Source organism: Symsagittifera roscoffensis, chromosome 4, assembly GCF_963678635.1.
Source record: "Symsagittifera roscoffensis chromosome 4, txSymRosc1.1, whole genome shotgun sequence".
Taxonomy (NCBI): Eukaryota; Metazoa; Xenacoelomorpha; order Acoela; family Convolutidae; genus Symsagittifera; species Symsagittifera roscoffensis.
The window spans coordinates 64094933-64108292 of NC_087065.1; the positions used below are offsets into that span (position 1 = coordinate 64094933).

The 13360-nt window shown below is 34.8% G+C and overlaps 1 protein-coding gene across 1 annotated transcript in view; it reads left to right on the forward strand.

The window, feature by feature from the left end:
• Positions 1 to 632: 632 nt before the first annotated feature.
• LOC134844522 (uncharacterized) overlaps positions 633 to 13360 on the forward strand; it is a 638515-nt gene continuing 625787 nt past the window's right edge. Inside the window, exon 1 of the mRNA XM_063861242.1 lies at positions 633 to 1078. Within this exon, the coding sequence (XP_063717312.1) occupies positions 867 to 1078 (212 nt within the window). The 5' untranslated portion in view covers positions 633 to 866. The remainder of the gene's footprint in view (positions 1079 to 13360) is intronic.

Consider the following 13360-nt stretch of genomic DNA (forward strand, 5'->3'; position numbering starts at 1 on the left):
AATATATACAAATTTTGAGGTAGGAGCGCGCGCTCAAAAAACGCAAATTTTTGGTCAAATTTTTGTCCTGCTTGCTTATCAACCAGCTGGTCTTGACGTAGTTTAACTTGCTTGAATGATCGAAAACGGAATTCAAACAAAAAAAAACGGAAGTTTTTCAGTTACCGACTTGTTCTCGAAAAGGTTAGTGAACAAATAGGATGAATTGAACAGCTAAAATATAAGAGTTAAGTGCTAAGTGTCTGTATGCACTTTGTTAAACTATCAACTGACTACAACCTTCTAGAATATCCTTCATTAGCATTCGTAATCATCGTTCGTCATTTAAGAGTAGAGTTACCATATCTGAAGCTAATTTCCCTCAAAGGTTTCGACAGAAGGAGGGTTGAGAAAATTGGGCTTATCAGGCTGTAATGAGAAACTCTCGCCTCTAAATATGGAGAGGTGCGGTTTCTGAGAGGAAGCGGCTCCAATTTATTCAAGATAAAGATTGCCCCTGAAAACTGAAAAAAACGGTAAAATTTCAACAAATGAAAAGTCGTTGAGGTTTCATTTGAAAGCTTTTAAAGCACAGTGATGCATTTTTGCGAGGTTTTTATTGGTGTTCATCTGTATTTTTTTATATATGCTATTCTTATCAAATGTGCATTTGTGCTTTCGTTTCTTGCCGATAATGATTATATTCAAGAACTTGAACTTTGAAGGAGGCCTCTGCTTCATTCCTTTTAAGAAACATAAAACTGTCATTTGCTATACTCGCCGCAACTTTTCGACTTCAACGAAAGCTTGAAAAATGAATAAACTGATATTTCTACAATAAACAACTTGATCTAAAAGTTTCGTAGCCACTATTCTTACATATCAGAATGACTCTTGTCTTTCAAGCAGTGTCACTATTTTTGACCTTGATTACAATCGCAACGTGGATCTTCTTTTTAGCCCAGAGCAGATTAATGAAGAAGACAAACTTCGTGTTTTATTGCATTGCGTTGGCACTTGCCGACGTAATGAGTGCTCTTTGTCGACTTTCAACATATTCTGGGCTCAGTGAGGTTTTGAATGGCGACCAGAATCAAATGTAAGTTCTTTCATTTTTCTTGTTGATTGATCAAAAATTGGGAAACATATGCAGCTTTTTTCAGACAAAAATTAGATTTTGAGCACTTTTTTATAAGTTCAATAAGAATTCAGCAAGTTTTGATAGGTTTTGTTAGTTAACAAAACATGTTAGTTACAAAATATTCCTCAAAAATCATCAAATTTGTTGAAAGTCAATTAAAACTTGTAATTTTAAAAAGATTGGAAAAAAAAATCAATTTTAACGAGTTCTCTGTTAAGAAATGTAGCGAGTCTGAGAGAAAATTTATGTATTTCATTTGAGGCAACATTTACCGGAATGTTTTCAAATGTTAAATTTTATACTGCATCTAATCAACTCCCCCGCTTTGTGATCACGCGCCTTGGTGAAAATGTCAATGTTGGCGTCTAATTTTTGAGATACTGTCGGTTTTCTGGAGAATTTCAAAACAAATAGTTAAAACAGAGTGCATCTCAATGAATAGTTCAATTCCTCAATTTCTCAGAAGCAGTTAGTGTACTACGAAAAAAAATTATATGAATTAAATTCCGGCCCTAATAATTATATATTAAGAAAATACTTGCGGCGCGACTGAAGAAAACACCGGCAAAACGAATTAAGAAAAAATTGAGAAAAAACTGGCGGCAAGCCTCACAAAGAATTTTGCTCAAATGAATTTTTTGTTCCGACGCGCTGGTAAAGGCGGGTGTTTTTCAGTCACGGCGGTCCGTTATTGGTCTTTTTCAATCACCCCGATTGGGTCTGACCGGTGGCAATGATATTCACTTACGCTGGTCTTGAAATGCCAAGTCCAATTGCACGATTTATCATATAAAATTGCGCCGGTCTGATTTTACCAACTTTGGGTTGCGCTGGCTTTCTTTTGAATTCGCTGACCTCGCCCGGTAAATTTGCATTTTGAAGCAAAAGCTTGAATAATTCTTTCCCATTTGTAGGCGACAAATTATTTTGAAAATCTGGTATGATAGTTGTTTTGGGAATATTATCGTTTTAACAAATTGTTTTAACCATCATTTTTACAAATTTTCAAAAAAAAACTAATTTCAATTATAACATTTTATAAAAGAAGTCAAGATCCCTAAAAGGTTTTTTTTGTGATCATTTGAACATCTCAAGTTTGGGCTGAAAATGAATTAAAATTGTGATAAAAGCTGTTACTTTAATCAATCCTTTTCTGTTTTTTAAATGAGAGCAGAATGCAATTTGTCCGTTATGCTACAACTTGCAGCAAAAATAACTCTGAGAATCGTCTTTTTTTTGTTTCTGGGGTGTTGTCAGTGATCCCATTACCATAACCTATCGGCGAGAACTCAATTGTTTTTGCTTCTTGTTCATCAGTTTTTGGCATCGGTGTTAATTCCGTCGCTTTCATCTCGACGTCGTCTATACTTTGCTCAGTTGTCAATAGATCAGTTTTTGCAACGGGTGCACTCTTTCGTTTCTCAAGTTTTTCATCAGCTGCATCTTTTTTTCGTGTTGTCCTTTGTTACTAAGCATATTCACCATGCTAACTGAAACATTTCTCCTCTTTAACCTCGGTATTGTTATCACCGGTGTCTGTCTTGACGGTCCTTCTGAGCAATTTTGCCTGGGCGCGACTCGTTGCAGCCTTGCCAACAGAGGGAAGGACTTTAAAAAAGTTAGAGCCAGATAATGCCCAAGACCCACATAGACCCAAACAGGGACTGACCAAGAAACAGAAAAATCTTTGGCATCGTCTCTATTATGAATTTAATATTTTATTTCTTGTTTGTGTATATGTTTATATCGATTTAAAAACAGTTTCATGCCATTTGACGTTGTTTGTTGTTCAGTTTGAAAAATATGAATAAAAACAGAATCCTAAAAATCAGTGTAAAAACCTCAATCAATGTTTTTATGAATATTGATCTTTGTTTTGTTAAATCATCTAACTTTTTGGGGCTAGATGAAGATCAGTTGCCACGGTTAGATAAGATCTAATAGCAGCTTGTAAAATAAAATTGAACAGCGTCTTATAGCGAAATTTAGTTCGAAAAAAGACGCCCTGTAAAAACTCATTATGATGGTAAGATCGAATCGGAGCAAGCATTCAACCAATAACAAACCTCGAGTTCCAATGCCATCAGCGTCTTTCAGATACAGTTCTGATTTAAAATTTCCCGACAAAAAAATTGTCTCAAATTGGGTTAAGATTAGACCAAATGCAAAAAGTACAAAAATATGCTAACTTTTTACCAAAATTATTATGGTGCTTTTTTTGCGAATTTTGAAACCAAAATTTATCTGCTTAGTTTTTTCAATTAAAAAAAAATAATTTTATTCAGTACTGTAGTTTTTGCTTTAAAAAAGGAAACTTGCCAAAAAAAAAGATGGTTTTTTTTGTTTTTGTGGATTTTGAAGAATCCCCCCACAAACGCTATGTGTTTTACAAAATGACTTTTTATACATATTTATTTTGTATTAAATAGTTCATAAATTTTGCTTCGAATAGAAAAAAAATTATCTTTTGAGCGGCAAAAAATTGCCGTTTACGAAGTAATTGGATGAAAATCATCGCGCGTTAATGATGTCTAATTGATCGCAAGAGTTTTCCCCCAAGGTATTTAAACAAAAATTATTTAAAAACATGTTATCTAACAAATTTTTTCTTGGATTTGAATCTTTTCTTCTATGCAAGAGAAAGTTAAGTATGAAGATCGAATAGGCTCGAATAAGCATAATTAACCCGCTGACATTTTTTATTGACGATCGGTCTTGGAGAGGTAAAATATTATAAGTAAAAAAAAAGTTAGAATTTAGAATAAAAAAAACCATCAACAGTGAATTTTTTTTAAAACGTGCACTCATTTTAGCTCGAATATCGCGCGTGAATGTTTCGGCTTTCAAAATTAAGCTAAATTTTGCTTTTTGTTCAACAAAAAAAACTGATTTTAAATGGCAGACAAAACATCTACGGTTCGTCCTGATACGAGTAGTCTTGCTTGATTTTGCAGCCAAAGCAGCGGCTAAAGATAAAAAGTTTTAAATAGCTTTTACCCGACAGTTTTGTATTTGTGTTGATATAAGATTGGCCGGAAAGTTTGTTTCTGCTGGTTTGAGCTGCAATATTTCATGTGCACCGATGGTTTTTTGATTCAGTGGGTTAGCCGAAAAGATGACTAAGTCGATAGTTTTTTAAAGACAATTTTCTTCCCACTTTTGGACGACGGCAAAAAAATGCGCACCAACCATGTTAGTTCTTTCCAGCCTTCACATATTGGTTACTGTTTGCAAATTCTGAACTTTATTTTTTATATTAGTCTTGAGATAATCTGCTTCCATTGGCCTGCTCTAGAAACTTGTTATCGAAGTGGAAATTTTCTCCACCATTGTATTACCCAGGTCGAAATGCTCAACTTATGGTTCGACTTTGAAAGTCAAGCAAGTGCAGTCGTACAACTGGATTTCCGCGGTCGAGAAGCAATTTTAAGTCGAGCACAAAATCAAAAATACCCAATTTTGGCCGAGAATTTCAAAACATAGGTCAAAAAAGTCAAAACATAGGTCCAGAAAGTCGAAGCGTACCCAATTTTTGCCGAGAAACTTGAAACACAGGTCGAGAAAGTCGAAACAACCAATTTTGGTCGAGAAAAACAAATTATAGCTTGAAAAAATTGAAACATACCCGATTTTGGTCAAAAAAGTCAAAACATGGTTCGTGAAAGTCAAAACATAGGTCGAGAAAATCAAAACATACCCGGTTTAGGTCGAGAAAGTCGAAACATACCCAGTTTTGGTCGAGAAGGTCGAAACATATCATTTTTTGGTTTAAGAAGTCGAAACATAACTATGCGGGGTCAAGCAAACAAATATCGAATTTTGGTCGAGAAAATCGAAAAAAAAAACCTGAATTGGGTCGAACAAAGTCGAATATTTTTTTTTGGACCGAGAAAGTCGAAAACTACCAAAATTTAGCCGAGAAAGTTGAAAAGTACAAACGATGGAGGTCTTTGAAAAAATTAAATCAAACTTAATTGAGGCCAGATGCTTGAGTTTTTTAAATGTTACCGAGCGCTTATTGCATCACTTTTTGCTCCATATACACTTTATGCGTGTGAATGGTTTCAAAAAAAAATCAGAAAAATTTTTCATTTCACTTATTTTGAAAACTTCATCAATTGTTATAACAAAAAAAAATCCTTTTCTGACGACAAATGGCTGTCGGAAGACTTAGAGCAGTCCTGTCCTGCGGTAAATTTAGGGCGGTGTCCTGGTGAATTTTCAATACGAAGCTCAACGATGATCTGAAAGCTTTTCCATTTCATGTTGTTAAAGCACACTTTATAATCAGTTTTCAATTAAGATTTTGAATTAAAAATACCTGGATTTCGTTCAAGTGATTGTTTTCCAAAGTTAAATTTATATCACTGTGTTACTGCTTTTTAAAGTAATTTTAGTTTAAGTTATTGTATGTCTTGAAATAAATGACGGAATTTTTGTTCTCGGGGTGTTTCTCTCTCTAGACAAATTAAGATTTTTAACTGGCATGTTTTGACAAAAAATTTATCAAATTTAGAAAAAATGCTTTACCTGTGATTATTCACTGTAAAGTTATAAGGGCTTAAAGGTTGCCAATTTGGCCAACTTGGGGCATTTAATGCGTAAGAGGAGATTTAACCCGCCTTAGAAATAGTTCCAAATTGAATTGAGGCATTCTAGTTTGTCTATTTAATGATTTGCCCCTAACGAGGCCAAAATTTGCACTCGATATGCGCGCAATATGGTGTCTGTATGTTCCTGAATTCCATGACAAAATTTTTAAACATGCTCCAACATGAAAGTTGATTCCACTGACAACATTTCCGTGGATTCCGCGTACGAATTCCTGTAGCGTAAATTTTGTCAGTTTTTAGTTTTCTTGCTAATTCGGCAATGAGCGAATAAGGGTAGCTGTTTCGGATTACCCAAACGCAAGCGGGTTCCACAAATGTAAGTGGATTCTGCGAATTCATGCGGATTCCGCTTACAATTTGCGGATTTCGCTTACAATTGCGAAATCGTCGGCAGCTTAAATTTCCTATTTACTCATATATTATTTGACTGTAAATTCCACAAAATGATCCGGATTCCGCAATTTTTGTTGCGGACTCCACAAACTTTGCGGCTGATTCCAAAAAATTGCCTGTGCTTAATGCTGTTTTGATCAACACAGCGTTTTAGCTATTTGCCCGTGGAATCTAAAACTGCAAAAACGATTAAAAAAAGCAATTTTGCTGATTCCTTAACAATTCTGTTTTTGGCCTGTTGTGTAATCCGCTTAAATTTCACAACATGCACGCTAGGGTCTCGTAATGCTAAAGGCAAAATATATCACTTTGTACTAAAAATAGCGTGTGGGCGGTTGATATTCGAAAGTAACTCAAAAAAGTATTTTGATATATTTTTTTAAATGTCACCCTTTTTCGTAAGGCGAACACTACTCCAGAGACTGTTAATGCAGTCAAAACACTCAAGATTTTGCCCTGATACAAGCAGTTTTTTCTAAATCTATTTTAATTGTTTCAAGTTGTTTTAATATTTTGCTATAAGCAAAAATTATGGTTTTGTACATTAAATAGCGTGTGGTGGAATAAAATTTCCACACCATCGTTTTTTTGTATTGCATCAATATTAAATCATTCACTACTTCATAGATTTTAGAAGACACTCGGAATATTCAGGGCTTCGACCTGATACGAGCAGTTTTGTTGAAAGATTTGTTCTTTCATCAATTGAATGGAAAGGAGCCTGTACTGTAAAGCATTAGGTGCAGAACGGAAAGAACATCAATTGATATGAACTATTTTCATTAGTAACTTAATTCAAAACGCTGCGGAAAAGTGCGCTGTCATACTCGTCAACGTCAAATTTTTATAATTTGCATTTTGCTCAAAAATTGTACCAACTCTAAGCTTTGTTGATATTAAAAACAGCAGAGATCAGAAGAAATTATTTGGAGCTCTCAGAAAATAATTGGTTTTGACATTTTGATGTTTTTCATCATGGTGGCATTCCAATCAATCGTTTTCTTCTATTGTTTGTTACTAGAGCTGATAGACTTATTTTGAAATTTAATACGTGCTCATTAATTTTTGGGCGTGAATCAGAATAACTGAGAATCAGTTTCATTTTCAACTTGAAATTTTTTTTTCCAATGGCGTTGACATTTGAAAAACCATTTCGAAGTGTTCTATGAGAACCATTTTTTCCAAAAAATCAAAGCTATATATATATATATATATATATATATATATATATATATATATATATATATAAATATATTTAAAAAAACAGGACTGTCATGCATATAAAAACTAAATTTTTTGAAGAAAAAAAAATACAGGCCAAAAACGTGTTCTCAGGCACTTTTAGGAAAATTTTGATTCAAAAATGGCGCTCAGAGGGTCGAATCATCGAGCTGAGCGGGCGCAAATCCGCCCCCTAAATCCGCTACCGGTTCTATCAGAGACTTCGCAATACTAGTTATACAATTAAATATCTCATAATCTGGCTGTGAGAGCCAAGAGTTTCATTCTAAAATTCTTAAGTGGAAAATGTGCTTATGCTGAGAAGCTTGGCTTTGTTCTAGTCAACTCTTTTTGAAGAGTTGCTTGAGCTCGTCACTTGACGAACCGATTGTTCAAGCTCAGGCTAAACAAAACATATGATATTCTCAATAGTTTCAAAAGTTCAGACCAAATTAAAAATCAAGCAAACAGATCTTCTTGTCTGATTTTTTGTAAATTAGCATGGCTATAACTTTTCTTTGTAACGTAAGTACAAGTAAGCAGGAAAGGAGCAAAACTGTATTATTTCATCAGTTTATTTTGCAAAGTGGGCAAAAAGGTCATACCGTCTTTATACTTAGTTACATAGGCGTGCTGCGGGCATAAGCCTCGCTGTCAGTCTTTTCTTAAGTCTCGACTTCAACTACTTTCTTTTTTAATTCACGCCGTCAATCTTTTTTTAAGAAAAACTAAAAAAAGACCAATTGCGCCACTTAAAAAAGGCTGATGACACGACTGAAGAAACGACTTTGGGTTTTTTGCTGTCGCGCCGGTCTGGAATTGGCAATTTTTAGTCGCACCGGTCGCACATTTTCTTATTTCGCGCCGTTCGTAACGGTTATTTGGGTAGCCGTTTTGTTTTTTCTTCCGTCGCCCCGGTCTTAATTTGCTAAGTTTTGGTCGCACCGGTCTAAAATGGCCAATATCAAGTCGCACTAGTCTGGATTTGCCAAATATGGGCTGCGCCGGTCTTTTTGATCAATGGTTTCAAAATTTCATGAAAGAGAACTGTTTGGTGTTTTCAATTGTCTCTATGCTTTGGTCCTGTTTATTTTTTTAAAAAAAGCTGCCGCCTTTTGTGGGATGTCATCTGCTTATTAATTTAATCTGATAATTATTGCATCTTTTTTATCTTCCTAATTGTCGCAATGTGTTTCTCTGAGTAGTTCTATTAAGTAGTTCTGAAAAAAATCACATTGATCAGTATTCAATCCTGATGGTTCTGTCGTATTTTCGATAGAACTATTAATCAGGTTGTGCATTGCAGTTACTCGTTGTTCCGAACTTCGAAGAAGTGATGGAATGTTTATGCTTTTGTTATGCTTTTGGGTGTCTTTTGTTCAGTCAAACTTCGACTTTTTAAGTAAAAATTTGGCCGAAATTTTTTATACCATCTGAAAGATCGTATCGAGACATTTGTAACCCGGACAATTGTGACCCATAATTGGTTACCATGAAATTGCAATATACTTGTCAGCTCATGATGGTAAACATTTAGCGGCCATGCCTTGGCAATTATACATAACTTGAATCTGAATGAAATCAGATAATTTCAACTGCGCCATTTTCTTCTCGAAATTTTTTTTACTTTTGGAGAACTTTGTTTGGGGAACAATCGCCCGGGACACAATTGTCTATGTTCCCTAAGAAAATGTTGTCCTGGCCTCAAATTAAAAAAATTATCTGTTGTCGTTTTTTCAAAAGTATTGTGTCTGAAAAATGCTAGTTGGCGCGCAAATATTTTCACCTTACAACACGGATAACCTTCATTTTGAATCAAGCCAAATAAAAACGGTCAGTACGCATGTTTGATTAAAAAAAATGGAAAAAAAAATTTTCATTGCTTTCTAATTTTTACTTGATCAATTTTACAGGCACAAAGAATTTTCTCTGCTTTCAGGGCAATCAGAACAATCAGATCATTTTTGGGCTATAGCAGAAATCTTGTTAATGCCTTGTTTGTCAGTTTTTTCTTGAAAAATCTGGGTTTTATGTTTAGTCTCGCCGGTTGCGGCTATTGTTTTCAGTCGCACTGTTTCAAAATTAGCAATTTGCAGTCGCACTGGTCGCTCAATTTTCTAGAATTCAATTTGGTACAAGAATGCTCGTATCAGGGCGAAATCCGGACCGTTTAGCGTATTTGAACCAGTTTTTAAAAATACCAGTTGAACATCTAACTTTTAAAAAAATTTTTTTTTAAAACAACCCAAGATGATGTTCCTCGGGTCTCTTAGTTTTTAACAACACAAAACAAACCCAATTAAATTGACTGATTCCTATTTGAAATGATATATGAACAAAATAAATACCCGCTCCCGCGTTAATGGCGCAAAATACTCAGCGCGTTTACTGTTCCAACTTAGCCAAAGTAGCAGTTTTCAAGCCACGATAACTTTTCAAAAAATAATGACAAGTAAAATTTATATTTTAAAATTGCACTCAGGGCATCACTAGTTTTTGGATTGTATAAAAAATTTTACTCACAGATGACTAATTAAAAAGTTGGGTTTGTGGAAGCACCGAGGGGGAGGGGGGAGCTTACGGCTTCCCTGCCTAGATCCGGACCTGTTTATAGCTTGATATAGAACTTCGCACTTCTTGAGCCGCACCAACTTCTTGCGAGCTTACCAACAGAAGGTAAGATTTCTTTTAGAAAATAGAGCCAGTTGTTCTCTAAAAAGGTGACGCTTGGAGAACGCACCCATTGGCTACCTTGAAACGAGAGTAAACTCATTATCCAAAATTTATTTTCATCCAGCCAGTTGGAAACTGGCCTAGTTGTCTGTGGCACAATTTTGTGTGTATTTTCTTCTAATTTTTGAAGAAATGTGGGAAATTTTTTCTTGGGGTGGTTTTTTATTTAGTCAAATTTCGCTTTTTAACTAAATAGTTTTGAAGATTTTTTTTTATCCATCAAAAAGAAATTGTTGCCTGGAACTCAAACTCAAAAACGTATTTCATCTATGATCTGCTTTTCTAAAAATAAAAGGGTTTAAAAACTACTAAGAAGACTAACTTGGGATGATTAACGCGCGATATCTTTTTATAAATTTATTGCGCTCTCATAATTAATTGGATAATTATTGCGTTCTTAAGACGTGCGTTAGCGGCGGATTATTGCATTCCAAGTTGAATTGAGGCAAGTTTTTTTGTTTTTGTTAAAAAAAGATGCGAGACGTTTGATACCTTCTTTTGTAATTTACGTGAGCGTGGGATATATTGAACAAAAGAATTTGAAATGAATTATAAATTTTTTGTTTTTTGAATAATTCGTCAAAATTTTAGCCAAAACTTTTTTAAATTGGCCTTAAAGCGCAGTTGGAACAATCAGGGTTTTGCCGTGATGTGCGAGCAGTCTTGCTAGTTTTTGGCTGATCTTTAAAATGGTTGAATGGTCTTTTGCTGAACTTGTGGCGCGCCCTCAGTAACAACAATCATCGTTTCGAGCTGATACCAGGAGTAGTTTTGCTCTATAATTGTTTCAAAATCAAACCTAAATAAACTCTTACACTTGTTCCAAATATTAATTCCAAATGAGGGTTTCGTTTTTGTGCATTTTAATGAGAGTTTTCAAAGTTAGAGTTTAAGTTGTTTTTTTGGCGAGCGAATTGCAAAAAGCAATCATTGGCGACCGTAAACTGAAGGTTAGCTCGTAATCCAAACTTTGTTTCAGTTCAACCAGATAAAAACAGGCCGGGGAGTTGTCTGTTGTACAATTTTTTGCGTATTTTTGTTTCAATTTTTACAGAAATGGGGGAAAATTTATGCATGAGGTTGTTTCTTACTCAGTCAGTTTTCGTTTTTCTATCTAGACATGTTTGTGGAAACTATATTTCAACCATCCGAAAGATATTGTTTTGCCTGGAGCTCAAACTAAAAAGAGCATAAGATACATTTTTTTGCAATTTACTGTTGCGTGTGACGGGAAGATTTGAAGACAAAAATTGAAATGAAACATAAAGCTCTTGTTTTTTGATCTTTTCGTTATTTTGTCACCAACTTTTTCTAATTGACCTCAAAGTTTGACTGGAGCACTCAAGACTTCGCCGTGATATACGATCAGTTTTGTTAGTTTTTAGTTGAGTTTCAAAATGGCTGAATTGTTTTGGCCGAACTTTCGGTGCGCTGTCAGTAACAACAATCACCGTTTCGAACTGATACCAGCCGCAGTTTTGTTCCAAAAAAGGGTGCGGAACGCTTAAAACATTTTTGTATGCCAAAATCAATTAGAAATTTGTATAACAAACTGAACTTTTTTGACAATCAGCTTGTGAAGTAAGTTTTTTGAAACAAAATTGAGATTTTTTTCGGTTTACCGGATAATTTATAATTGCACTGTTTGAAGCTGATATTGCGTCAACAAAAATGTCAACATCATTCCAAATTAAACAGGAAATCTTTTGCTGACAAGTCGATCAAATTTACTTTCTGAACTATCCCAGAACACTATAAAGACCCTATTAGGACCAAATTTTCTGCGCCTGCCAAACTTTCAACATATAAAAACAAGTCAAAATGCCGTTTTTGGACACCGTTTAATATTTTTGGTAGTTTTTAGCTGAGTTTCAAAATGGCTGAATTGTTTTGCCCGAACTTTTGGTGCGCTGTCAGGAACAACAATCACCGCTTCGAGCTAATACCAGCCGCAGTTTTGCTCTCTAAATGATTCAAGTTCAACAAGATAAAACTCTTACATTTTTTAAAAATAATTTCAAGTGAGGGCAGTCCTTGAATGCATAATAATTAGAGTTTGTAAAATTAGAGTTTGATCATTTTTTGGCAAACGTATGGTTTGAGTATTCGTTTAGAAAGGTTGTTATTTTTTGCTTTGTTATTAGTATTTTCTTCTGAGCCATATATCTAAGGACTTTATGATGAGATTCGTTCAGAAAAAAGAGGGAAATACGTCAAAAGTCTAAATGACTTCCTTAATGATTGAAATCATATGTAGCTGCTGATACCGTTTCCTCTCTGCAGAAAAAAAAGAACCCTGAAATTCAATATAGTGCTAAAAGTTTGTGTTCACACCAGATGTCTCATTTTTCACCCACGTCACGAATTACGGGAGATATGGATGAGAATTTAGAATTGAGGCCAAAGAAGCAATGAAATATTCAAACAACACAACAAACTACTCGTTTTCAACCTCTTTTAACAAAAATTGCGGGGAGTTGGATCTATTACTTCTTGATAGAGATAGAAACTCTTTACTAGGTACCATGGGAGGACTCAAATTCTCCATACGAACTTCATACAATTTTGATAGTACTCTTTTTGAGAGACCAGAAGACAAATCCTTTTCAGGAAAATTACCTAAGAGACCCATTTTCCAACCGCAGTTATTTCTCAACTAAAAAGGATAGCGAGGGAGTAAGATCACTACCCAGGTTGACCAAAAATCAGAAAAATTTAGAAAAATAGGGGCGGATTTAGGGGGTGGGTAGCAAGCATCTAACCCCCAACCAGGGATTCGATCCTCTCACCAACCATAAGGTCCCCCTTTTAGTATTATTTGATGACTTCCATTTTTGGCCGACCAACCCTAAAATTTTTCTAAAAACGCCTTAGGCGCCAATATATGCTAATTTTGAAGGGGAGCGCGCAGAGGAAACATGACTTTTTGGTCAAAATACTCCAAAAAATTCCAAAAATGTCATTTTTGGCCAGTTTTTTTTTTTGAAAAAAAATGCTTTTATAAAGATTTAGGAGAGCTCGGAAAATCATTTTGGTTGACCTAAAAATAAAGCTCGACAAAATTTTTTAAAAGTTTTGAAAACACGCCCTTTTACCTCGAGAAAATCCTAGATCTGCCCCTGCCTATCATACAATTCCGTACAATTCCATAGCTACAGAAAATTATAAGAAAACTCTGCGATAAGCATTTTTCATTTATAAAACTAATGTGCCGAGTAACTTTCCATGAGTCAAAAATTTAATATTTTCAGAGTTGCTAAATCTTTTTGAGCTCTTTCTC